Raw genomic sequence first — 27,655 nt, forward strand, 5'->3', positions numbered from 1 at the left:
TGTCTATTCTTTTGCCAATACCACACTGTCTTGATTATTTTAGCTTTATAGTAAGTCTTGAAGTCATGTAGTGTAAATCTTCCAGCTTTGTTCTTCTCCTTCGATACTGTGTTAGGTATTCTGGGTTTTTTGCCTCTCACTATAAACCTTAGAATTAGTTTGTCGAAATCCGTAAACTTAACTTGCTAGGATTTTAATTGGGATTGCACTGAATCAATGGATCAAGTTGGGAAGAACTGATACGCTGATAATATTGAGCCTTCAGATCCATGAATATGGAATAACTCTCCATTTATTTAGTTCTTTTTTAAATTTCATTCATCAGCGTTTTCTATTTTTCCTTATCTAAATCTTGTACATATTTTGTTAGATTTATACCTAAGTATTTCATTTTTAGGGACACTAATGTAAATGGCATTATGTTTTTAATTTCAAATCCATTTGTTCACTGTTGGTATATACAAAATAAATTGACATCTGTATATTAACCTTGTATCCTGCAAATTTGCTGTAATTGCTTATTAGTTCCAGGAGGTTTTTGTCAATTCTTTTGGATTTTGTAGAAAACACAGATGATCATCTTATCTGTGAATAAGAGTGTTTTAAGTTCTTCCTTCCCAATGAATGTATCTTTTATTTCCTTTTCTTGACTTACTGCATTTGGAAGGACTTCCAGTACAATGTTGAAAAGGAGTGGCAAGAGGGGACATCCTTGCCTTGTCCCTGATCTTAGTGGAAAGCTTCAAATTCTCACCATTTAGTATGAAGTTAGCTGTAGATTTTCTTGTAGATGGCCTTTATTAAGATTAGGCAGTCCCCCTCTATTCTTCCTTTACTGGGAATTTTAATTGTAAATGGGTGCTGGATCTTGGCAAATGCTTTCTTTGCATCTATTAATGGGTGATCATGTGATTTTTCTTATCTAGTCTGTTGATGTGATGGATAACATTAATTGATTTTTGAATGTTGAACTAGTCTTGCATACCTGGGATAAATTCCACTTGGTTGGGGTATGTAATTCTTTTTATGCGTTGTTGGATTTGATTTGCTAATATTTTGTTGAGGATTTTTGCTTCTCTGTTCAGGAGAGCTATTGGCCTGTAGTTTTCTTTTCTTATAATGTTTTGTTCTGGTTTTGGTGTTAGGGTAATGCTGGCCTCATAGAATGAGTTAGGAAGTATTCCCTTTGCTTCTATCCTCTGAAAGTGATTGTAGAGAATTGGTATTCCTTAAATGTTTGGTAGAATTTACCAGTGAACCCATCTGGGCCTGGTGATTTCTGTTTTGAAAGGTTATTAATTATTGATTCAATTTCTTTAATAGATATAGGCTTTTTCAGAATGTTCCTTCTTGTGTGAGTTTTGGCAGATTGTATCTTTCAAGGATTGGTCCTTTTCATTTAGAGTATCAAATTTGTGGGCATAAATTAGTTCATAGTATTCCTTATTATCTTTTTAATGTCCATGGTATCTGTAGTGATGTCCCCTCTTTCATTTCTGATATTGGTATTGATATAATGGATTAATATATACCATATCTGTTACTGTTTTCTATTTTTTTGCCCTTGCTCTTTTTCCCATTTTTGTCTCCCACTCTTTTTCTGCCTTTCTTTACTATGTTGAATTTTCCAGTCCATGAACGCAGAATATCTGTTCATTTATTTAAATCTTTGATCTATTTCATCAGCGTTTTATCATTTTTAGCATACAAATCCTATACCTGTTTTATTAGATTTATGCCTAAGTATTTAATTTTATTTGAGCAATCGTAAATGGTATTGTATTTTTAATTTTAGTTTTTATGTATCTGTTTCTACTACAAAGAAATAGTGAGTTTTGTGTGCTTATCTTGTGTCCTAGGACTTGGTGATCTCACTTGCAAGATCTAGGAGTTTTTGTTTTGTTTTTATAGATTCCTTGGGATTTTCTATGTAGATCATCATGTTATCTGCATACAGAGACAGTTTTATTTCCACTATTCCAATCCATATGCCATTTCTTTTCTTACCTTCCTTTGCTGGCTGAAATTTCCAGCACTATGTTGACTAAGAGTGGTAAGTGTGGACGTTCTTTTTCCCTAATGTTAGGGAGAAAGTTTTTAGCCTTTCACTGTTCAGTATGATTTTAGGTGGAGGTTTTTTGTATATGTTCCTTATCAAGTTGAGGAAGTTCCCCTCTATTCACAGTATTTCTGAGTTGCTTTTTTTTTTTTTAATCACAAATGGGTGTTGGATCTTGTCAGACACTGACATTACCTGTTACTGGATAGAACATAATGGAGAATGGAGGATACAACAAAATTACCAAAAGAGTGCCTGAAGAAGATCTCAGAGCAACACCCTTGTTCTTCCCTTTATGGTTAGCATGGTCTGCAACCAGTGTGGCTTCTAATTCATAGAGTAGAAATGGCTTAGGCCAATGGGCCCTGGATTGTGCATGTTTTAGTTGTGATCTATTTGAGGTCACAGGAGATCTAGAATTTTGCACATGGGATAAGAACATTGACTAGGGAGCTAAAGAGGGGCCGCCATGCCAGGGATCGAAGTAAATGTGTTGCAGTGAATGCTGTGGAGTGGCTGTGCAAGATGTGGTCCAGAGGGAGTTGCAGCCAGACTCAGAGGACTGGCCATGTGAGCAAGAGCCCAGATGAGTGCCATGTTATCAGTGGGAACTACTGAGCCTTGACTGTTGTGAAGGAATGGTTTACAAGTCATACCAGTCAAGAGAATGCAGCCACATCAATATGGCAGATCCAAGAAGTCCTCTCCTGTCAAGAGGTCTCCTCCTTCTCTGCCCTTCCCCAGTCTGGCATCTGGGTGTAGGAGAAAGCTTCTTAGTTCTCATGCCTGTAGGAAATAAAAGAGCCCTGAAAGGGAATTTGGATTTTAAATGACTATCCCCCCAAACAAGACTGTTTTAAAATCAGTAACGATGAGTAACCTGTAATTGGCAAGCTTGCGTTCTTTTCCTCTACCATCAGTGAGAATATGGGTTCCAGAGTATGAAGTTATAGGACAGATTGCTTTACACATCTGAGTTCTGGTAAGTAAATTTTGACAGTTAATTCTCTTCATGTAAAATAAATGTTTCCTCCAACACTAATGACTAGAGCTTGTAACATTCCAATTCATCCAAGCTTTCCAAACAATTATTACCAAGGACTCCATAAACCAGTGTACTCCAAAACTATATTTTGTACCAGTTGCTTCTTACCTTTGGAACCCATTGCAGAGAATACTTATGCTAAAGACCAGTTTCTTAGCTCATCAAGGTCTGATTAGTCACCTGGTAAAAGAGGTACTAGGAAAACTGAAATAAAAAATATCTTGTGTTCTTTCCTTTCCTGATAAGTACAAGTCACTCAGATGGCCCTAGACTGTACAGAATGGCTAATAGGTTGTCTTTGGCCATTTTAAAGATGTAAGGAGGCCTTTTCTGAAATATCTTCCTGAGGGTAAAATTTGTTACAGCAGTACTGAGAATATTAGGGGACCATGTTCCACTAGTACATCTTGCAAGATGAACTTGGCCTTCCCTGAGACCCTTGTTCATAATCACTAACCCCAATTAATAAATACACACCTTTGGGGTCTCTTTCATTAGAGTGATATTATACCATTACTAGTTATGAGAATTTTAAAATATGCACCTCTTCATTTACTGTGTGCAAGATTTATGTACGGTATAGGATGGATGTGAGAAGTATGGGATCTAACTCCATGAAAAACAACTTAAAAACATGACAGTAATATCACAGTTTGCAGATGACATGATACTATACATAGAGAATCCTAAAGATGCTACCAGAAAACTACTAGAGCTAATGAATAAATTTGATAAAGTAGCAGGATACAAAATTAACGCACAGAAATCTCTTGCATTCCTATACACTAACGACGAAAACTCTGAAAGAGAAATTAAGGAAACACTCCCATTTACCATTGCAACAAAAAGAATAAAATACCTAGGAATCAACCTACCTAAGGAGACAAAAGACCTGTATGTAGAAAACTATAAGACACTGATGAAAGAAATTAAAAACGATACAAACAGATAGAGAGATATACCGTGTTTTTGGATTGGAAGAATCAACATTGTGAAAATGACTATACTACCCAAAGCAATCTACAGATCCAAAGCAATCCCTATCAAACTAGCAATGACATTTTTCACAGAACTAGAACAAAAAATTTCACAATTTGTATGGAAACACAGCAGACCCCAAATAGCCAAGGCAATCTTGAGAAAGAAAAATGGAGCTGGAGGAATCAGGCTCCCTGACTTCAGACTATACTACAAAGCTACAGTCATCAAGACAGTATGGTAGTGGCACAAAAACAGAAATATAGATCAACGGAACAGGATACAAAGCCCAGAGATAAACCCACGTATATATGGTCACCTTATCTTTGATAAAGGAGGCAAGAATATACAATGGAGAAAAGACAGCCTCTTCAGTAAGTGGTGCTGGGAAAACTAGACAGCTACATGTAAAACAATGAAATTAGAACACTTCCTAAAACCACACACAAAAATAAACTCAAAATGGATTAAAGACCTAAATGTAAGGCCAGACACTATAAAACTCTTAGAGGAAAACATAGGCAGAACACTCTGACATAAATCACAGCAAGATCCTTTTTGACCCACCTCCTAGAGAAATGGAAATAAAAACAAAAATAAACAAATGGGACCTAAGGAAACTTAAAAGCTTTTGCACAGCAAAGGAAACCATAAACAAGACGAAAAGACAACCCTCAGAATGAGAGAGAATATTTGCAAACAAAGCAACTGACAAAAGATTCATCTCCAAAATATACAAGCTGCTCATGCAGCTCAATATCAAAAAAACAAACAACCCAATCCAAAAATGGGCAGAAGATCTAAATAGACATTTCTCCAAAGAAGATATACAGATTGCCAACAAACACATGAAAGGATGCTCTACATCACTAATCATTAGAGAAAGGCAAATCAAAACTACAATGAGGGATCACGTCACACCAGTCAGAATGGCCATCATCAAAAAATCTACAAACAGTAAATGCTGGAGAGGGTGTGGAGAAAAGGGAACCCTCTTGCACTGTTGGTGGGAATGTAAATTGATACAGCCACTATGGAGAATAGTATGGAGGTTCCTTAAAAAACTAAAAATAGAACTACCATATGACCCAGCAATCCCACTACGTATACCCTGAGAAAACCATAGTTCAAAAAGAGACATGTACCACAATGTTCCTTGCAGCACTATTTACAATAGCCAGGACATGGAAGCTACCTAAGTGTCCATCAACAAATGAATGGATAAAGAATATGTGGCACATATATATAATGGAATATTACTCAGCCATAGGAAGAAACAAAATTGAGTTATTTGTAGTGAGGTGGATGGACCTAGAGTCTGTCATACAGAGTGAAGTAAGTCAGAAAGAGAAAAACAAATACCATATGCTAACATGTATATATGGAATCTTAAAAAAAAAAATCGTTCTGATGAGCCTAGGGGCAGGACAGGAATAAAGACGCAGACATAGAGAATGGACTTGAGGACATGGGGAGGGGGGAAGTGTAAGCTGGGACAAAGTGAGAGAGTAGCATTAACATATATACACTATGAAATGTAAAATAGATAGCTAGTGGGAAGCAGCTGCATAGCACAGGGAGATCAGGTCTGTGCTTTGTGACCACCTAGAGGGGTGGGAGAGGGAGAGTGGGAGGGAGATGCAAGAGGGAAGAGATATGGGGATAAATGTATACATATAGCTGATTCACTTTGTTATATAGCAGAAAGTAATACACCATTGTAAAGCAATTATACTCCAGTAAAGTTGTTAAAAAACAAACAAACATGACAGTAGTAGAGCTACCTCCTTTTCTTATTGGCATAAGTCGATTGAGACGGTTTAGACTGTGTTAAAAAAACAAAATTCAACTGAGTACATGTATTCAGTGATGCATAAATCAGGCAGCATCCCATATAGCAAATAGAAAGGTGCTCCCAGGAGCTGTACAAAATGAAAGACTTTTATAGGCAGAAGGGGGCAGGACAAGGAAGTTATACTAGCAAAGACTGATTGTTCACGGCAAGGTCACCTTTCTTTAGGGGTGACTGTGGTCTATCAGACATATAACCTCACTAGTGCTGACTAGGTAATTCCAGGTTGAGTGGTTTAAGATTCCATTCCTGGGAGAAGGGGAAACTGTAATTAAGTATCAAGTCTCGGTTTGGTGATGTGTGGTATAGTACCAATGACTCCATTTTGGGCCTGTTGTCTTGTTTTTAACAAATGAGATCTTTTAAGTTCACTGTGAAGAAAACGTCTTCCTTTTGTTTGAAAAGTCTGAAGGTCGAATCTACATTAGAAATGGCAACCCGTACTTAACCTGCTCATAGCACTTTTGAGAGAATGTGCCCTACACAGGCCACACTCTATACCAGTGATCTTCTCTCCATATTCCTGTTCCAGCTTTCTTATGATTACTATTTACATGATGTATCTTTTTCTAAACTTTTACTTTTAATCTATATGTGTCTTGATAATAAAAGTGAATTTCTTATTGAAACATAGTGTTAGGTCTTACAGTCTGACAATCTCTGCCCTTTAATTGGGGTGTTTAGACTATTTACATTTGATGTAGTTATTGAGTTGATTGGATTCAAATCTACCATCTTGCTATTTGCTCTCTATTGTCTAAACTGTTTTTTATTTTATTTTTCTCTTCTTTTGGATTGAGTAGTTTTTAATATTCCATTTAATATTAACTTGGCTAATTAGCTATGTCTTTTTGTGTGTGGTGAGGTGAGAAGTAGAGCAGGAGGATTGCTCTAGGTACAATATGTGTCCCAACTTATCACAGACTACATTCAAATGAAACTATACCCACTTTACATATAATATATAAATCTTAGAAGCACATGTTTCTGTTTTCCCCCTCCTATCCTTTGTGCTACAGCTGCTACACATCTTACTTTTACATAGGTTATTAACCCTACCATATACTGTTATTGTTTTTCCTTTAAACAATTAATTACTTTAAGATAAATTTTTACAAGAGAAAAAAATTTTATTTACTTACATATATACCATCTCCAGGGCTCTTCATTCCTTTGTGTACATCTGAGTTTCCATGTTGTATTATTTTGCTTTCACCTGAAAGACTTTAACATTTCTTCAAGTTCAGGTATACTGGTGATAAATTCTCTCAGTTTTTGTCTGTCTGAAAATTTTTATTTTTCCTTCATTTTTGAAAAATATTTTTGCTCAGTATAGAATTCTAGATTGGTGGGTTTTTGTTTTTAATTTCAGCAGTTTAAGGATGTTATTTCATTGACTTATGGCTTGAATAATTTCTGAAGAGAAGTCTAGGGATTTTAATTTTTGTTCCTCTGTATGGGATTTGCTCTTCTGTGATAATCATATGATTTTTCTTTTTTAATTTGTTACTATGGCAAATTATACTGCTTGACTTTCTAATATTAAACTAAGTTTGCATTGCCATGATAAATCCCACTTGGTCTTGATGTATTATCCTTTTATATTTTGTTGCATTCAATTCACTAAAATTTTGTTCATAATTTTTGCATCTATGTTCATGAGACATATAGACTTGTGGCTTTTTGTTTTGTTTTGCTTTTTTTCTTGCAATGTCTTTGTCTGGTTTTGGTATCAGGGTAACACTGGCTTCAAATAATCAATTTGGAGGTATTCCATCTTTAATTTTCTGGAAATATTTATGTAGAATTAGTATTATTTCTTCCTTAAATGCTTGGTTGAGTTTCACCAATGAAGCCACCTGGGCTTGGAGCTTCTTTGTGAGATGGTTTTTAACTACAAAATATGCTTCCTTAATAGATATAGTGCTATTCAGGTTATCTATTTCTTTATGAGTGAGTTTTGGTAGTTTAAGTCTTTAAAGGAATTTGTCCACTTAATCAAAGTTACCAAATTTATAAGTATAAAGTTGTTCAAAATATTCCTTTCTTCTTACTATTTTAATATCTGTAGAATCTGTAGTGATGTCACCTCTTTCTTTCCTGATATTGGTCATTTGTGTCTTCTCTCTTTGGGGAGCTGGAGCCCTAGTTCTGTTACCACCCCTGTCACTTACTAGTTGTCTAACCAGTTGCATAAACTCCCAGGGCTTCAGCTTTTATGTCTGTAAATTAAGAGAGTGGGGCTCTGTAAAGTCTCTTCCACTTCTGATAGTCAATAAGTCTGATCTGTCTGTCTAGAGATTTATCTACTTTATTAATCTACTTGTAGAACCAGTTTTTTATTTCATACATTTCCTCTATTGTTTTTCTATTTTTTATTTCAATACTTCATGCATTAATCTTTATTATTTCCTTTCTTTTTGCTTTGGGCTTCATTTCCTTTTCTTATTCTATTTTCTTAAGGTGGGTGCAAGGTCATTGATTTAAGATCTTTTTTCTCCTCTAATGTAGGCATTTAATGCTATAAAATTTCCACTAACTACTGCTTTAGTGACATGCCACAGATGATATGTTGCTTTTTCATTTTCATTCAGTTGAAAATACTTTCTAATTTCCCTTTTGATTTCTTCTTTGACTCATGGGTTACTTAGAACTGTTCTATTTTGTTTCCAAATATTTGTGCATTTTCTCATTTTTTTAATTGAACCCCTGATATTTTAAATTTTATGTTGCTGAGTGCTGCATTTTGTTATATTGCTTTAACGAATGCTGGCCTTTTTTAAAATAGGCACATAAATTACTTTGTGATCCTTTTGATCCTCGTTTGATCTCTTGAGACTTGTGTTTAAGCACTTTGAGAATAGAGTCGCCTTTTCTCTAGGACTAGTTTAGTTCACTATGCAGGCATTACCCTTCTGGTCTCTGTTGAAAAATCCAAATATTCTGGAGATGTCTATACTCTGGTTTCTGGGAGCTTGAACAACTCCTAGCACTGTGTGAGCTCTGGGAATTGTTCAGCTTTCCCCTCCCTAGTAGCTATTCTTTCCCTGACAGATTTTCTTTGCTTGACCTTCTGAAGTGCAGAGTACTATTTGACCAAAGACTCGAGGGGGATTCTATGCAGATTTCTGGATGTCTTTCTCTGCATACCTACACCTCCCTTGTAGTCTACCCTGCAAATTCTAGCTATCTAGGTCTCCCTGAGCATCCACCTCTGCCTCTTCAACTTAGTGAGACAACTGAACTCTGTTTCAGTTTTCCTTCCCTGTGCTGCAGTTTAGAAATCACTTCCAGATAGAAAGACAAACTGATTGTAGAGTTCAACTTCTTTGTTTCTCTTCTCTTGGGAATCACAGTCCTGAGCGTCCTGTTATCTAACGTCTGAAAACAGTTGTTTCATATATTTCATCAGGTTTTTTTAGTTGTTTTCAGCAGAAGGCTAATTCTAGCCTATGCTGCTTCCTCATGCTGGAAATAGAAGTCTTATCCTCTCTTGGTAATGCTATTGATTATAAAGTTAATCCTCAGTCATCTTCATGATATCTTACTTTAATTTTAGTATTTGTGACATTATATACTTCAAGCAGGCAGTGCATGGAAAGGACCCAGGGCTTGGGAGCTGGAGCCCTGGTTCTGGTACCATCCCTACCACTTACTAGTTATCAAATCAGTTGCATAAATTCCTGGGTATCAGCTTCCCCATCTGTAAACTAAGATGGTGGAACTCTCCAAGGTCACTTCCAATTTTGAAATTCAATGAAAGAGAGAATGTATGAGAGAGCAGGCAACAGAAGCAAGCAGAGCTACAATCCTGCAGCCTGTGGAACGAAAACCACATTCACAGAAAGATAGACAAAATAAAAAGGCAGAGGGCTATGTACCAGATGAAGAAACAAGATAAGACCCCAGAAAAACAATTAAATGAAGTGGAGATAAGCAACCTTCCAGAAAAGGAATTCAGAGTAATGATAGTGAAGATGATCCAGAACCTTGGAAAAAGAATAGAGGCAAAGATCGAGAAGATGCAAGAAATGTTTAACAAAGACCTAGAAGAATTAAAGAACAAACACCTAGAAGAATTAAAGAACAAACAAACAGAGATGAACAATACAATAACTGAAATGAAAAATACACTAGAAGGAATCAATAGCAGAATAACTGAGGCAGAAGAACGGGTAAGTGACCTGGAAGACAGATTGGTGGAATTCACTGCCGCGGAACAGAATAAAAAAAAAGAATGAAAAGAAATGAAGACAGCCTAAGAGACCCCTGGGACAATATTAAACATAACAATATTCACATTATAGGGGTCCCAGAAGGAGAAGAGAGAGAGAAAGTTTGCGAGAAAATATTTGAAGAGATTATAGTCAAAAAATTCCCTAACATGGGAAAGGAAACAGCCACCCAAGTCGAGGAAAGGCAGAGAGTCCCAGGCAGGATAAACCCAAGGAGAAACACACCGAGACACATAGTAATCAAATTGACAAACACTAAAGACAAAGAAAAATTATTAAAAGCAAAAGGGAAAAATAACGACAAATAACATACAAGGGAACTCCCATAAGGTTAACAGCTGATTTCTCAGCAGAAACTTTACAAGCCAGATGGGACTGGCATGATACATTTAAAGTGATGAAAGGGAAGAACCTTCAATCAAGATTACTCTACCCACCAAGGATCTCATTCAGATTTGATGGAGAGATCAAAAGCTTTACAGACAAGCAAAAGCTAAGAGAATTCAGCACCACCAAACCAGCTCTACAACAAATGCTAAAGAACTTCTCTAAGTGGGAAACACAAGAGAAGAAAAGGACCGAGAAAAACAAACCCAAAACAATTAAGAAAATGGTAATAGGAACATACATATCGATAATTACCTTAAATGTGAATGGATTAAATGCTCCAACCAAAAGACATAGACTGGCTGAATGGATACAAAAACAAGACCCATATATATGCTGTCTACAAGAGAGCCACTTCAGACCCAGGGACACATACAGACTGAAAGTGAGGGGATGGAAAAAGATACTCCATGCAAATAGAAATCAAAAGAAAGCTGGAGTAGCAATTCTCATATCAGATAAAATAGACTTTAAAATAAAGACTATTACAAGAGACAAAGAAGGACACTATGTAATGACCAAGGGATCAATCCAAGAAGAAGATATAACAATTATAAATATATATACACTGAACATAGGAGCACCTTAATACATAAGGCAAATGCTAACAGCTATAAAAGAGGAAATCGACAGTAACACAATAATAGTGGGGAATTTTAACACCTCACTTACACCAATGGACAGATCATCTAGACAGAAAATAAATAAGGAAACACAGCTTTAAATGACACAGATAGATTAGATAGATTTAATTGATATTTATAGGACATTCCATCCAAAAACAGCAGATTACACGTTCTTCTCAAGTGCACACAGAACATTCTCCAGGATAGATCACATCTTGGGTCACAAATCAAGCCTCGATAAATTTAAGAAAATTGAAATCATATCAAGCATCTTTTCTGACCACAACGCTATGAGATTAGAAATCAATTACAGGGAAAAAATGTAAAAAACACAACATATGGAGGCTAAACAATATGTTACTAAATAACCAAGAGATCACTGAAGAAATCAAAGAGGAAATCAAAAAATACCTAGAGACAAATGACAATGAAAACACGATGGCCCAAAACCTATGGGATGCAGCAAAAGCAGTTTTAAGAGGGAAGTTTATAGCAATACAATCCTACCTCAAGAAACAAGAAAAATCTCAAATAAAAAATCTAACCTTACACCTAAAGGAACTAGAGAAAGAAGAACAAACAAAACCCAGAGTTAGTAGAAGGAAAGAAATCATAAAGATCAGAGCAGAAATAAATGAAATAGAAACAAAACAATAGCAAAGATCAATAAAACTAAAAGCTTGTTCTTTGAGAAGATAAACAAAATTGATAAACCATTAGCCAGACTCATCAAGAAAAAGAGGGAGAGGACTCAAATCAATAGAATTAGAAATGAAAAAAGAAAAGTTACAATGGACACCGCAGAAATGCAAAGCACCAAAAGAGACTACTACAAGCAACTCTATGCCAATAAAATGGACAACCTGGAAGAAATGGACAAATTCTTAGAAAGGTATAACCTTCCAAGACTGAACCAAGAAGAAATAGAAAATGTGAACAGACCAATCACCAGTAATGAAATTGAAACTGTGATTAAAAATCTTCCAACAAACAAAAGTCCAGGACCAGATGGCTTCACAGTTGAATTCTATCAAACATTTAGAGAAGAGCTAATACCCATCCTTCTCAAACTCTTTCAAAAAATTGCAGAGGAAGGAACACTCCCAAACTCATTCTATGAGGCCACCACCACCCTGATACCAAAACCAGGCAAAGATGCTACAAAAAAAGAAAATTACAGACCACTATCACTGATGAATATAGATGCAAAAATCCTCAACAGAATACTAGCAAACAGAATCCAACAACACATTAAAAGGATCATACACCATGATCAAGTGGGATTTATCCCAGGGATGCAAGGATTCTTCAATATATGCAAATCAATCGATGTAATACACCATATTAATAAATTGAAGAATAAAAACCATATGATCATCTCAATAGATGCAGAAAAAGCTTTTGAAAAAGTTCAACACCCATTTATGATATAAACTCTCCAGAAAGTGGACATAGAGGGAACGTACCTCAACATAATAAAGACCATATATGACAAACCCACAGCAAACATCATTCTCAATGGTGAAAAACTGAAAGCATTTCCTCTAACATCAGGAACAAGACAAGGAGGTCCACTCTCGCCACTCTTGTTCCATATAGTTATGGAAGTCCTAGCCACGGCAATCAGAGAAGAAAAAGAAATAAAAGGAATCCAAATTGGAAAGGAAGAAGTAAAACTGGCACTGTTTGCAGATGACATAATACTATATAGAGAGAATCCTAAAGATGCCACCAGAAAACTACTAGAGCTTATCAATGAATTTGGTAAAGTTGCAGGACACAGAATTAATGCACAGAAATCTCTTGCATTCCTATACATTAACAGTGAAGGATCAGAAAGAGAAATTAAGGAAACAATCCCATTCACCATTGCAACAAAAAGAATAAAATATCTAGCAATAAACCTACCTAAGGAGGTAAAAGACCTGTACTCAGAAAACTATAAGACACTTATGAAAGAAATCAAAGGTGATACAAACAGATGGAGAGATATACCATGTTGTTGGATTGGAAGAATCAATATTGTGAAAATGACTATGCTACCCAAAGCAATCTACAGATTCAACACAATCCCTCTCAAATTACCAATGGCATTTTTTGCAGAACTAGAACAAAAAATCTTAAAATTTGTATGGAGACACAAAAGATCCCGAGTAGCCAAAGCAATCTTGAGGGGAAAAAAAAGGAGCTGGAGGAATCAGACTCCCTGACTTCAGACTATACTACAAAGCTACAGTCATCAAGACAATATGGTACTGGCACAAAAACAGAAATATAGATCAATGGAATAGGATAGAAAGCCCAGAGATAAACCCACGCATCTATGGTCAACTAATCTATGACAAAGGAGGCAAGGATATACAATGGAGAAAAGACAGTCTCTTCAATAATTGGTGCTGGGGAAACTGGACAGCCACATGTAAAAGAATGAAATTAGAACACTTCCTAACACCATACACAAAAATAAACTCAAAATGGATTAAAGACCTAAATATAAGACCAGACACTATAAAACTCTTAGAGGAAAACATAGGCAGAACACTCTTTGACATAAATCACAGCAAGATCTTTTTTGACCCACCTCCTAGAGTGATGGAAATAAAAACAAAAATAAACAAATGGGACCTAATGAGACTTAAAACCTTTTGCACAGCAAAGGAAACCATAAACAAGACAAAAAGATTACCCTCAGAATGGGAGAAATATTTGCAAACGAAGCAACTGACAAAGGATTAATCTCCAAAATGTACAAGCAGCTCATGCAGCTCAATATCAAAAAAACAAACAACCCAATCCAAGAATGGGCAGAAGACCTAAATAGACATTTCTCCAAAGAAGACATACGGATGGCCAAGAAGCACATGAAAAGATGCTCAACATCACTAATTATTAGAGAAATGCAAATGAAAACTACAATGAGGTATCACCTCACACCAGTTAGAATGGGCATCATCAGAATATTTACAAACAACAAATGCTGGAGAGGGTATGGAGAAAAGAGAACCCTCTTTCACTGTTGGTGGGAATGTAAATTGATACAGCCACTATGGAGAACAGTATGGACATTCCTTAAAAAACTAAAAGTAGAATTACCATATGACCCAACAATCCCACTACTGGGCATATACCCAGAGAAAACCATAATTCAAAAAGACACATGCACCCCAATGTTCATTGCAGCACTGTTTACAATAGCCAGGTCATGGAAGCAACCTAAATGCCCATCGACAGACAAATGGATAAAGAAGATGTGGTACATATATACAATGGAATATTACTCAGCCATAAAAAAGGAGCAAAATTGGGTCATTTGTAGAGACGTGGATGGATCTAGAGTCTGTCATACAGAGTGAAGTAAGTCAGAAAGAGAAAAACAAATATCATATATTAACGCATATATGTGGAATCTAGAAAAATGGTACAGATGAACCGGTTTGCAAGGCAGAAATAGAGACACAGATGTAGAGAACAAACGTATGGACACCAAGGGGGAAAGTGGGGAGGTGGGGGTGGTGGTGGGATGAATTGGGAGATTGGGATTGACATGTATACACTAACATGTATAAAAGAGATAAGTAATAAGAATCTGCTGTGTAAAAACAAAATTAAATTAAAATTTAAAAAAAACCAACCGAAATTTAAGAAAAAAAGAGAGAGCGAATGTATGAATCCTATTCTTGTTCAGTATCCTTTAGGAATACTTGCATTTCTGATCACTCCATTTCCTTTTTAAAAGATAAGAAAAAATATGGTAGTATTTAGAGAAATGAAAATAGAAAAATCAAGAGGTGGGAGTGGCTTGTTAGTGTGAAGTGCCTGAAGAAAATTAAGATCTTTATTTGGGACAAATTAAGGTGAAAACAGCATGATCAAGATCAATCATTTTGTGCAGGTGTCCAAAGAGTGAACAGTGAATTGAAAAAGACTCCCTTCCAGTCGCTGTTTATGCAGGAAATCTGGCACAGTCCTCAGGGTATGACACACAAGAGAGAAATTATATTAGGAAAGAATTTAGAAGTCTCAAAACAAGGTCAGTGAACTCAAGTGCCAAGCACATGATATCGCTGGTGTCACAGAGAAAAGAGGTCAGTTCATTACCTTATAGAGCTGTTGAACCCACACATTTTATGTGGCTGAGCAGTTTCCTCCAGGAGATGGTTTGCTCATCACAGGTTTAGATCCTGTATCTTTTGAAAACAAGTGTAACTAGCATATTGAAATACCACACCTCATAATTCAGTAAAAATGCAATCATTTTTCTCCCACTGTCCTTTTACAATTTAGTCTCTGGGATAATAGCTCCTGCTCCTGCATGAATACTCTAGCAACCCATAATTTCCTGCTAATTCTTAGGTAATAGATGATCTATGGTCACGAAGTTACAAACATTATCCAGACGCAAAAAACTTAGGAAATCCAGTTCTGGGTGATACTCAAAACTTTGAACTTAAGTTGCTGTTAAATCTCCCTTTTTCTCTCTCCAACCTCACTTCTCCGAGCTTGGGCTGACTTCAGGATAGAAGCCTGCAGTGACATAGAGGGTAGTGGTCCTTCCATCTCTCTGCCTCCTATTTCTAGTCCTCCCCTTCCATCTTGAGCTGTTATTTAAACCCTACCAGGTCCAGTGGGACTAGTGGAGACAGGGAGAGGCAACACACAGGGCAGCTCTTACTTGAACCAGTACTCTCATCGCTTGGTCTCACTCTGGTCTAGCAGATGCCTTTTTCCCTTGAGATGTCATTTTCCTGGAGTCCTCAGAGCTTTCTCACTGTTTCTCTTTCTCCTACAATTCTCTTGTCCCTGCAGGATGCTTCTCTTATTTCTCCGTTCTGATTGTCACTTGTGACTCCTTCCTCGGCCCCTAGACACACAGTAGTGCATCTCCAAGCTCCTCCAGGTGGCTCTATTGGACAGAATCTAAGATTCTGTCTCAGGGCCCATGGCTTTTCCAAGGAACACTCATACATCCCTTGCCTGGGACTGATGTGGGTCCCAAGGCAGCAGCACTATCCTGGTTCTGGCTCTAAAACAGTCAGTATAGATTCCCACCTGATAGGAGTTCGACTCCAGCCAGTGTCAATTTCAGCTTTCTCAGGAGTGAATTGGGTACCAGCCTCTAAGTCTCTCAGCCTTAGGAAACACTTCCACTGCTCTCTGAGGGATTTTCTCCCCCTGTCTCAGGATTAGAGGGTTGCACCTCCTCCCAACTCCCTGAGTGCAGGAGGACATGGCAACATAATGTCCCTCCCCACCAAGGAATCTTTTCTCTGACCTCTTTTATCTACGTTCTCTGACCCTTCTTCTATGTCCTCGATGTAGCTGAGAAACCCAAGAGTGGCTTGAAGGTTCTTGAGGCCATTTACTTTCAAAATCTTCATAACATGGTTTGGCACCTTTGTTTGGAATTTTACATCTATTATGTTTTGTCGTCTGGTGGAAACTTCCGTTTTAAGATCGTATTACACAAGTAATAAACAAACATGATTCACGGGCCAATCCAGTGGTGTAACATCTGTCTTTACTAAACATTTTGATTTCTGAGTGTTGTTACTGTGTTAAAAAAAAATCAGGGGAGACAACTCTCCAAAGAGTCTTATTTAATCCTTGACCAGCTATGTTATTTAGCACTTCTTAACTAGAGCTGTAGGCGTATGGAGTTCATAAAATAATTTGGAATGAAATACTGTACTGAATGAATATTTTTTATGTGGTAATAGATGGATCCCCAAGGGCATCACGTGTCTTGCCTGCTGAGACCTTTTCCAGCACAAGAAAGTGGTGAGCCCACCATTCTCTGGCTGTACAAGAGGGCAGGAAAGTGGCTTTGCAATAGTGAGCCACTAGGAGACAAATTCTCCCAAATTAACTCCCTCACCAGCTGACCACTCTAAACCCAGACTTCATAGGCACCATAATAACATGTTTCTGTGAGGTTTGAAGGGAGAAAGGATATCCTTACAGGGTTGCTTGAGTCCAAAGCAGAGAGAGAAGGGAAATAAATACCAGCCTTGGGTCCAGATGTGGCATAACCAGATTGTGTGTGCTGCCAGCTGGCCCTGACCTTTGGAGTTAAGATTGAGAGCCAGAAAGGCTGTGTGTTGTAGGGATTTTTCCCTTTTTGTTTGCTTGTATAACACTAGGGAGGGAAATAGTTGAGTAAAATCCAAGCGTTTCTTTTATTTCACTTCTCTGGAGACCTCAGTCATGGAATTGGAAGGACTTGCTTGATGCTTGATTTGTTAAAGCAGTGACTCCCTAAGCTGGTGTCTCCCTGCCTTTTTAAACCTGCACCTTTGGTGAGCATGAAAGTTTCTCACCTCCTTGAAGAGGCTGATTTTCTCCCTCCTCCCCACCTTGCCACCTCCTTGAGATTCACATGCTTTGGGGAGTTATGGCAGCAGAGATGTCATCAAGCTGTACTTTCTATAGTTTCCATTACAAGAACAATAGGCATGTGTTGGCTTTCCAAATATATAAGCATGTATTATATAATTGAATGCACTTTTTCACTTTACATTGCACTTTTCATGCTAACAGATCACCGTTTGTACAAAGTGTCCTGTGATTTCAGAAGGCTCACAGATCTGCTGAAGGCCACGTATGAAAACTCCCAAGGGGGCTATTTCTCTTCATCCTAGATGACTCAGTCATGGCCACCTCAAGGGCTCTTTTCTCCATCCTGTTGGAGTCTTTATCTCTGTTGGAATCAGTTTTAGAGCTCTAAGTGGACTTAGAGATCATCTAGTCCCATCCTGCATTTTATAGAAACGGATGTCCAAAGAGTTTAAGCAACTTTCCCAAAGTTACACCCCTATGTTTACACTGCAGATCCTGAGCAACTACTCAGGTTGCTGAATTCCCTGCTCATCTTTATTTTTACTGTATTGTCAATTGCTTGAATCTTCTGTACTTTATCCCATCCCTTTAAAAGATACCAACCAATACTACAAAACAAACAAATGCCAATGTGGCAAACTCTGCAAAATACTTCATGTTCTTCTGTATATACTAACATCAAGCTTCCTTTACTTTATAGTGCCTCCGAGGCTGAGAAAATACTTATTTGCTATGAACCCATATTTTAGCCAAGTATTTTAAATGATACAGAAGAAAAAATACATAACCCCTAATTTCTCATAGTTTAAAATTAATTGGGGAGACAAATGTGGTTCATATTCAGCTTGTGGCCAACCTGTGATCTCTGGAAACTTTTTTTTTTTTTTTTACAATGTTGTGTTTAATTCCTGCTGTACAGCAAAGTGATGGAACCTTTTTAAATGCATTTGTAATTTCCAACCCTCCACCCTTACTCTGTAACTTATTCTTCCTTGAATTCTTCTGTAGTTCATCCATATCAAGAATAATCTGTGAGATTGGAAGGAATATAGGCGAATTCACAGGGCGTTTATTGCTAAATGTAGTTACTAATAATATAAAAGCTCATCCAACGATGAAACATAGCTAGTGTCATTTTTTTCTAGATGGGGAAACAGGCTCAGCAAGACTACGTGACTAGTTCAGGGTTGCTCAGCTAGTGGTAGATGGAGCAGAGTCTTGCAGCCAAAGTGGCTGCTTGTCAGAGCCCACAAGCCCCCTTTCAGCCAAGAAAGCAAGAGTAGAATAAAGTAGGGAAAAGCAAATAAAGCAAAGTAGGCTTGTCGAAAATTACAGTTTTGTCACAGTGAGGTTATGAGCACATCAAACTAGCTGACTGTGAAAAGCTTTTGAACATGCCTGCTGTTCTGTGTGCTCTTCCTAAAGCTGTGTGAAGTTTTATGTGAGCAGGGCCCTTATCATGGTGGAGGAGGGATTTACAGAGGTGAATAATGGCTAGACAGGGCTCTCAAGATATCTGTGTTGAATTCTCCTTTTATTTATCTAAGAACTGGGCCTGAGCTGGGGTAAATGCATGAGAGACATTAAGTCTCAGCACCTTCGGAGAAAAAAAGGAATTTAGCATCCACAGTTGTCATCTAAAAGCAGTTCCCAGGTCACAGAGTCTTGGAAAATGGGATAATGAGACTGCAGGTTTCTTTGGAGGAGAAAGTTGTTTGATAGGAGCCATGCTCTTGTCAGACTCAGGCAGTGTTTACAGAGGGTGAACCTGGAAATCTTCTTGTTTGCTCAGGGCACTCTTGTCCCTAAGCTTTTCCCTATAAATCACCAGTGCATGGTGGGATCGTGTCACCTTTTGTATTTTTCCTTGGAGATGGAGGAAGGAGCAGTAGGGATTCGATAAATCCATCCATATGTAAATGAAAATTGTTTTGTTCAGTTGGGATGTGTCCATATTGTTTAGCCCCAAGGATATGCAAAATAAAACTTTTTAAAGTTTTCAAGCAAGAAAAAGAGGAACGTGAGAAAAAGATAAAAATCATACATTCTTCTTTTGACTTGCACTTTGATGGAGGATGAAAGCAATAGACCATCCCCAAAGAAGTAATCCTAGTTTAAAAAAATCCATGGTTCTCAAAAGCCTGGCATTGCATGTTTGTTATATTTGTTCCTATTTTGTTTGTAAAAGGTTTTAAAGGCATATGATGTAATGAAGTAAATGTTATTTTGCAGTTGAAAATTAAAGAGTTCTTTTGTATTTTAGGTCTTACAGGAATTCTCAGGGACAGTGAGAACTGGAGTGTGTATGTATTATGGGGAGGGCAGTGAGGAAGATGAGGGGAAAACATTACAGCTCCTTCCTGAAGATAATTATAAGCCATAATCCCTCAATATATATATATTTTTTGCTTCCTCTGGTTTGAGATAAAAATAGATTTTTCCCAAAAATGTATTTCAGGGCCCTCTTAGCATCTCAGATGGAACCAACATTTGCCAGGAATGTTTTCCCTTGTTTTGATGAGCCAGCTCTGAAGGCAACTTTTAATATTACAGTTATTCATCATCCAAGTTACGTGGCCCTTTCCAACATGCCAAAGCTAGGTAAGTAATGTTTCCTGTCGTTGTATATGTATACATGTACCTATATGTATATGTGTATATAGACATACATAACATATAATTACATATACACATATACATATGTATATATAATGTTATATATGATATAATTATGTAATACGTTTATCTGATTATATATTTATATATTTGTATTTATATGAATTATATATGTGTATATAAATTTAACTCTGTAATAGATTTTATATCAGTAGATTTCCTAGGCAGTGTGCTGAGAGTGTGTTGTGACTGTAGTATAGCATAACCAGGGAGGGCAGTCACATGGGATATTGCATCAGTGCGCACATCTTGGTGATGGTAAATCCTGATTCTTTTTGTATTAGGAGCTGAGGACACTACACTGTTCTCATACCTTGGCAGCCTGTCTGCCCATTAATCTGGGCTTCAACTATTGATCATTAGTTATGACAAGCTAGTGAACTTGGTCTGAATCTGGTACATAGATGTGGGTTTGGTTTTGTTTTGTTTTCTGTTTTGTTTTTGGCTCACAGTCGTTTTTTCTTTTGATTGAATTGGCATCCAATTTCTTTTAATTCAGAGATTCCTCATAAAAATAAAAATTCTTACTTCTTTTTTTGAAACTCAGAACATCCAACAACACTGGCCCTGCACTTCCGACGTGCCAGTGATAGTTGCCGCTGAGAAGGGGCTACCTCCTGCAGACCAAGCCCATGCCCCCGCCTGCCGTGGTCCCCACCACTTCCTGTTAGTGTACACCAGCCCGTTCACATCAAGTACCCGGCCCTCCCAGGCGTCTGAGTTTGTGATTTCAGGTTTAAAACCCGCAGTGTGACTCCACTGAAGACCTGCCCGAAACCTGAGAATGGCAGAATTGTACCTTGTTGACCTCCCATGGGCCTGGGAAACTCTAGATTAAGTGCTGAGAGAGATGGGCTGGACTAGGAAACAGTCGTGGATGGGAAAGAGAGGAGGTAGCTCATGGGCCTAGTTTACAGTGCCCATAGATTTGCCCTCCATCCAGACCATGTTATTCAAGGTGCTAATTCAGGACCGAGATACTGTCCTTAGGCCTTCCTAATATGGTCTTGATAGCTTGGGGGTAGACAAATCCAAACTGCTGCACTCTGGGGAGGAGTTGGGAAGAACTAGCTGGGTGACAGTCGACTTGACAAATTATTTCAAAGGTAGATAGTTGTGCTTATTATTGCTTATTTACAGTGATTTGGACTAAAATCAATTTCTCTAGGTCAGTCTGAGAAAGAAGACGTGAATGGAAGCAAGTGGACTGTTACTACCTTTCACACCACGCCCCACATGCCCACTTATTTAGCCGCCTTCGCCATCTGTGACTACGAGCATGTCAGCAGGACTGAAAGGGGCAAGGAGGTGAGTGAGGGAGACCCTCCAGGTAAGGGGACATTTGTACTGGCCACGGACCGCTCAGGCACTCTTGCATCAGGGGCTATGCCTACATACCCCACCGTCCCCTCCTGGATCTCCCCCAAGCCCTGTTACCACTCTCAGCGCGGAGTTGCAGAACGGGATGCAACGGTTCCCACTGCGGTTCTGCGGACGGGTTTCTATGGAAAGGCTGTCCATTAAGCCCACTCGAGGCAGGTTCTGAGCCCCCCCACTTCCCGGGCTTTCGCTGCCTTTCGGAGTACAGGAGAGAACAGGGAAAGCGGCCACACTAGCATCTGGAAGCTCAGGTTTACCTGTTGTTTACTTCGCCTACATCCTACTGCAGCCTTGAAGCCAGGGTGCTGCCCAAAATGTCTAGCAGCCACTATGACACAGACACCAAACAACCCAGACTGACACCAGCTGGGACAGCTGCTCTGGCTGAAATGCTGCAGGCAGGTTAAGCATTATCCCTATCAAGGAGCAGGTCCGCTGGGTTCCTCACCTCCGGGGCATGAACACTTCCCTAGAGTTGTGTAAGTAGGTGCTCTGTCCTGAAACACCCAGTTTTTCACCCAATTATACTCTCTTTACATAATAATCCTTTAGGGAAATATCAAGGTTATTGTAGCAGTACTTTATAGACTGGTTCACTCCCTACGCTAGAGTGTGGAGGTAAGTAGGGCCAGTGCCTTAGGCCCAGTTCTTTCTAGTAGGATCGACTTCACCGGGCTGAGGAGAGTCAGGCCCTACAGCAGGCGGAGGCTCTCTCCTGGGCCCATGAACTTCCAGGCTTGTGCCATTGACTTGTGGAGGCAAGGAAGCTGTGGATGAGCCAAGTCTGTCACCAGGGGCAGGAGCGTTCAAAGCCCCTCCTCCTAAGGATGAATTAATAATACCGTGTTAGATGCAAACAACAGCTCATTTTCCTCAGCTGTTGGCTCCAGCCTGATTTCCCTTATTGAATAATCATTGGTAGATGCTTCATATCCACAGATATAACATGAGCCAAGTCAGACGTTCATGGTATATATTGATGAAATCTACTCAGGCATGATGTGGAAGCCCATGGTTTGTACCTGGCACGAAGGAGTGGGCCCGGAGCTCACGAGTGACCCAAGGTGACTGTCAGCATCCTCATCTCCAGTGGCTTGTTGCTCTCAATGCTGCTGCACAGTGAATAATTCTTATAAAGGATCATACCTGTTTCTTCATGAGAGATCACCCTGGAAGGAAAGCCAGCTGCCACAGAAAGCAAAGAGGAAATGGAACATGCCTAAGAAAGTCATGGTCTTAGCCAGAAACTTGAAATTTGGGATGAGTTTATCAGTGGAATGTTGCATTTGGCTCTGGCTCAGCTCTGGGAAGCGAAGGAGTCCACCATATACTCTACAGGGAACCAGACTGTACTCTTGGAATAACATCCAGACTCTACAAAGATGACTCATTAAGTAAGAGATAAAAATTTAGTGAAGTTGAAAATGCGGTTCATGCGTGGCATGAGGATAAACATAGGACACGCATAACTAAGGTTGGAAATAACATATTTTGAGTAGAATTTATCACACGTGGGCATGTGTAAAGATATTCCGCTCTTAGATGTTGAGGTCTGCTGTGTCTAAGGAGGGCCACAAGGACACACTGGTGGGCTAGGTGTAACTTGTTTTTTTTAAAGATAGTAGTCATCTTTTCTTTTTTAAATTTATTTATTTATTTATTTGTGCTGTGTTGGGTCTTCGTTTCTGTGCGAGGGCTTTCTCTAGTTGCGGCGAGCGGGGGCCACTCTTCATCACGGTGCGCAGGCCTCTCACTATCGCGGCCTCTCTTGCTGCGGGGCACAGGCTCCAGACGCGCAGGCTCAGTAGTTGTGGCTCACGGGCCCAGTTGCTCCACGGCATGTGGGATCTTCCCAGACCACGGCTCGAACCCGTGTCCCCTGCATTGGCAGGCAGATTCTCAACCACTGCGCCACCAGGGAAGCCCTAGGTGTGACTTTGAAGGAACTTTATGGCTGCGTTCCCGAAACGTTCTGCACCTGTTTGTGCTCCTCGCTGCCCTGCCTCTTCCCCCACAGCTCGTAATCATCATTTGCCTCCCTTTTGGCTTAAAGAGTGGTTGTTTACGGGAGGAGCTTTGTAACCTGGAAATTTACGTGCAAACATTAGTTGTTACTGCCTTTTTTCCCCCCAAGACTACAGTTAATTTGCACACATTATCCTGAACGTGGGGAAAGGTGACTGTTATTTCCACTCAGTAGCGTGGGCTCTGGTTTAGATGTCTTCCTGGCCTTGCCATGGAGGTGAGAGCTTGAGAAGGGGCAGGTACGGGTAGCGTTAGGGGCAGGGCGGAGTGCTGGGCCCCTCTTTCCCAGGATAATGGGGCCTGGTGGGGAGGAGGCTGCAAGGAAGGAGGGGCTCCAGGCAGGCGGCTTTCAGAACAGGTGGCTGCATTTTGTGAAAGGGGAGCGTTCCTGAAGCCCTCAGGTAATTCAAAAGTCACTTGATTCAAGACAAATTCTCCAGCAGAAGTAAAAGCCAAGTCAGGTGAACGTGGTCTTGGAGGGCAGCAATCTGCAGATATTGTTGTGTTGCTTTTCGTTTTCTTTGCATTTTCTTTAATGTTTTGCAGAGAGCTCTTTCTCAAATTAACTGTATTCACATCAGTATAATTATCTAATTCCCTCCTCGCTAACTTTCATTCTAGGGTTATAAGTTTCATACGTGTTTTTTAGCTAACACTAACAACTCCATTTAAAAGTGCTCAGGTGGCATTGGGGATACCATGACTTCATATTAAAATACCAATGAATGTTAAAACAACATCACATTAGTCACCAAAGTCACACCAACAAGTTCAAATGCCCAAATGACAGCACGGTTGTGTTAAACTAACTAAACACAGCAGGGATTTCTTTTCAGGTACTAAGGAGGAAGTGTCATAAACAGAGAATATAATTCACTTGCTTCAACAACTATAAAGTCATAAGACTTTTGATGAACTTTTTAAAATTAATTAACCTTATTTCAAATTTGGAAAATAAGATGGGACTATTCATGTTTTCTTTAACAAACCATTTTAAATTTGCATGATTCAAATTTGCTTAATATATTCTATACTGTTTAACCCCTACTAACTGCCCAATTCTGGTTTGAATCATTGGAAATATGTCCTGAAAAGGGAAGCAAGGATCCAAGGGACCCTTTTACTCCAGCATAGAATCGACATTTTCTGTGGGGGTAGATACCATTCCCAGGATTATTTTTGAGCTACAAAATTTTACATGTTATTGCAGAAGAGTGAAATAACACACTTTCTGAGAAACCACTGTTCTCAACTTAGTGAATAGCCTTAGTGAATTAGATAATTATACTGATGTGAATACAGTTAATTTGAGAAAGAGCTCTCTGCAAAACATTAAAGAAAATGCAAAGAAAACGAAAAGCAACACAACAATATCTGCAGATTGCTGCCCTCCAAGACCACGTTCACCTGACTTGGCTTTTACTTCTGCTGGAGAATTTGTCTTGAATCAAGTGACTTTTGAATTACCTGAGGGCTTCAGGAACGCTCCCCTTTCACAAAATGCAGCCACCTGTTCTGGAAGCCTCCTGCCTGGAGCCCCTCCTTCCTTGCAGCCTCCTCCCCGCCAGGCCTCATTATCCTGGGAAAGAGGGGCCCAGGACTCCTTTCTCATTGTGTGGACACATTCAAATGTTTTATTATGCAGCTTCCTCTGAAAAGGTAAGCCTTTGGCTCCAGAGCATCAGGGAACTGGAGCAAGCAGGCTGCCACTTTCCAAAAATCACTACTGCTTTTCCTAATCACCGCTTAATTGTTTCTGTTTAGATACGCATCTGGGCCCGGAAAGAAGCCATCACAGCTGGAAATGCAGACTTTGCTTTGAACATCACAGGTCCCATCTTCTCTTTTCTGGAGGATTTATTTAATATTAGTTACCCTCTTCCAAAAACAGGTGAGGCATCTTCCCTTACAATGCATTTGATTTCCTATTATGGGGGCCCCGGGTTGAGATCAAAAGGTACCTAGACGGGCCTCCAAGGACCCATTGGCACTTTGCTATTTTTGCAGTTTCGGAGTTAGCCCCACTGGCTTCCCATCATTATGTCCTACACCTTCCTAAACACACAGGGGCCTGTCTGTTCTTTCTCCGCATCGTTCCGTGTGACCAGTAAGTGCTCGGAGAGCTCCCTGGCTTTAGATCCCTCCTGGGTACTCACTGGCAACTTACATCCTCCAGACCCTGTCTTCTCTCTTGCTTTCTGTCCTTTCCTCTCATAACGTGAGTGTGCAATTCAGTGTTCTGCATCCTTTTAGCCGCTTGTGTGAGTTACTCCAGTTCCCTTTAGTAAGGTTTTGTTGGTTTTTCAAAAACTATTCTTTAGCTGTGAGTCATTGGATTAGGACCTGGGGGTCCCATCTGTGAATTTTTGTTGTATAAAATTGGGATCATGTGTGAACATAATATGATCCTCGAAGGAATATGTAAACATTTTATTTCTCATAGATCTGTATGGAATGTCCTTAAAATTATGTGAGCCACTCAGCTCAGAAAGTTGTTCCATGTTTTTCCTATCAAAATTAAGGGTATCACGTAAGTGTGTTTTGTTCCTCTGACAGGTTAGTTAGTTGAAGTCTTGGGGAAAAGTATGTTTGGCCTTTCCTGGCATATAGTAGAAGGAAAGTGGGGAGTAAAAATTGGGGAGCTCAAGCCTCTTGAACCCTGGGAAGCCAGGGGCTCTGCAGCTCAAGCCTTCTGGCTGAGGAGGGATGGGGAGTGCAGGAATGGTGACTAGCCTTGGCCCCCTCATGGATCCCAGAGGTGATACCCGTCATTTAGAAAGTTGGAGGTGGCAGGAATCTGGGCATGGAGACCAACTTCTGGCACTTCTGCGGCTGGAAGATCTCAAGATAAACCTTGTCTAGGCAAGCAAATTTCCATTTGTCTTTATTTAGATAAGGAGAAGTCCAGAGTTATTCTTGATATCCTGTTCTGTCAAAGCATCTCCGCCATCCAGTTAGTCACCTCCTTATTATCTCCACATCCATCCACTTCTTCCCATGCCCCTCATTCTCCCTAGTTTACGTCACCAACAGCTTGACCACAACAGCTCTCACTTAGTTTCACCACCTTCGCTCTTGTCTCCTCCAATCCATCTTCCACACTGAGGCCAGAGGGATTTTTCCAAAGCAAAATCTGATCATGTTACTGTCCTCTAAAGCCTCTCTGTGGCTTCCCATTTGAGGATAAAGTCCAGGCTTTTAACAGTTTCTCAGAGTAGGAGGGATGCTCTAACACCATCTCTATCCTCTCCTACACTTTCATCTTCCTCTCCTCTCCTTCAGGCTCTTGCACATGCAGTTTGCACATCCTGCCATACCTTTTACCCAACAGGTTGATTCTTACATTTCTCAACTCAGTGCCCCCTCCTCCAGGAAGTTTTCCCTGACTCCATCTCTCACGCTTCCACAGCATCCTGTGCGCCCCTGCATTCAAGCTCTTGACCTACTAGATCCTAATCATCTCCCCCAGTAGGTCGAGGGCAAGTTGCGGGTCAGGATCTGGACTGTCCTTTTTAAAGTACTCTCAGAGCCTATGACAGTGCTTCTCTCAGAGTGGTAAACAGTAAACATTTTTTTTTTTTTTTTTTTTTGGTGGAGGAATAAATACATGCAATGAGTTCAGTAATTCCATGTAAATTCTGGCTAGATTACCAACTCTTGGAAGTCAGGGTTATATTGGCACTTTTTTTGTATCTTTCATAGCATCTCAGCCAATGTTGCTCTATGAGCACACACACAGGTGGTGCTTAGTCAAAACCGCATTTTGATAGATGATTAAAATAAGGAGTTTCTCTATTACTGCATCTTTAAGAGAAAGATAAACTAATGTTTCCTAATTACTTTAACTTTTGGTTGAGTCATTTAAAAACAAAAACAAGAACAAACAAACACACAAAAAAAGCAAGAGAGCCAAACCTTCCCTATCTGCATTTCCCACATACGCCTTACCCTTTACTCTCAGTGACTCAGGTGAAAAGCCTTTTTATTTATTTCTTCCATGGTGTTCTTTTAGCTTACCTTCTTGTAGCTTGCTCAGTTGAATTCTAAGCCTCAGAA

The 27,655-nt window shown here is 39.3% G+C and overlaps 1 protein-coding gene across 1 annotated transcript in view; it reads left to right on the forward strand.

Moving 5' to 3' along the window:
• The window catches only part of LVRN (laeverin), a 79,388-nt gene that overhangs the window by 7,262 nt on the left and 44,471 nt on the right, over positions 1-27,655 (forward strand). Inside the window, exons 2-4 of the mRNA XM_036845484.1 lie at positions 19,977-20,119; positions 21,363-21,502; positions 25,364-25,490. Coding sequence (XP_036701379.1) covers positions 19,977-20,119; positions 21,363-21,502; positions 25,364-25,490 — 410 coding nt within the window. The remainder of the gene's footprint in view (positions 1-19,976; positions 20,120-21,362; positions 21,503-25,363; positions 25,491-27,655) is intronic.

Source organism: Balaenoptera musculus, chromosome 3 (genome assembly GCF_009873245.2).
Source record: "Balaenoptera musculus isolate JJ_BM4_2016_0621 chromosome 3, mBalMus1.pri.v3, whole genome shotgun sequence".
In the NCBI taxonomy this organism is placed as follows: Eukaryota; Metazoa; Chordata; class Mammalia; order Artiodactyla; family Balaenopteridae; genus Balaenoptera; species Balaenoptera musculus.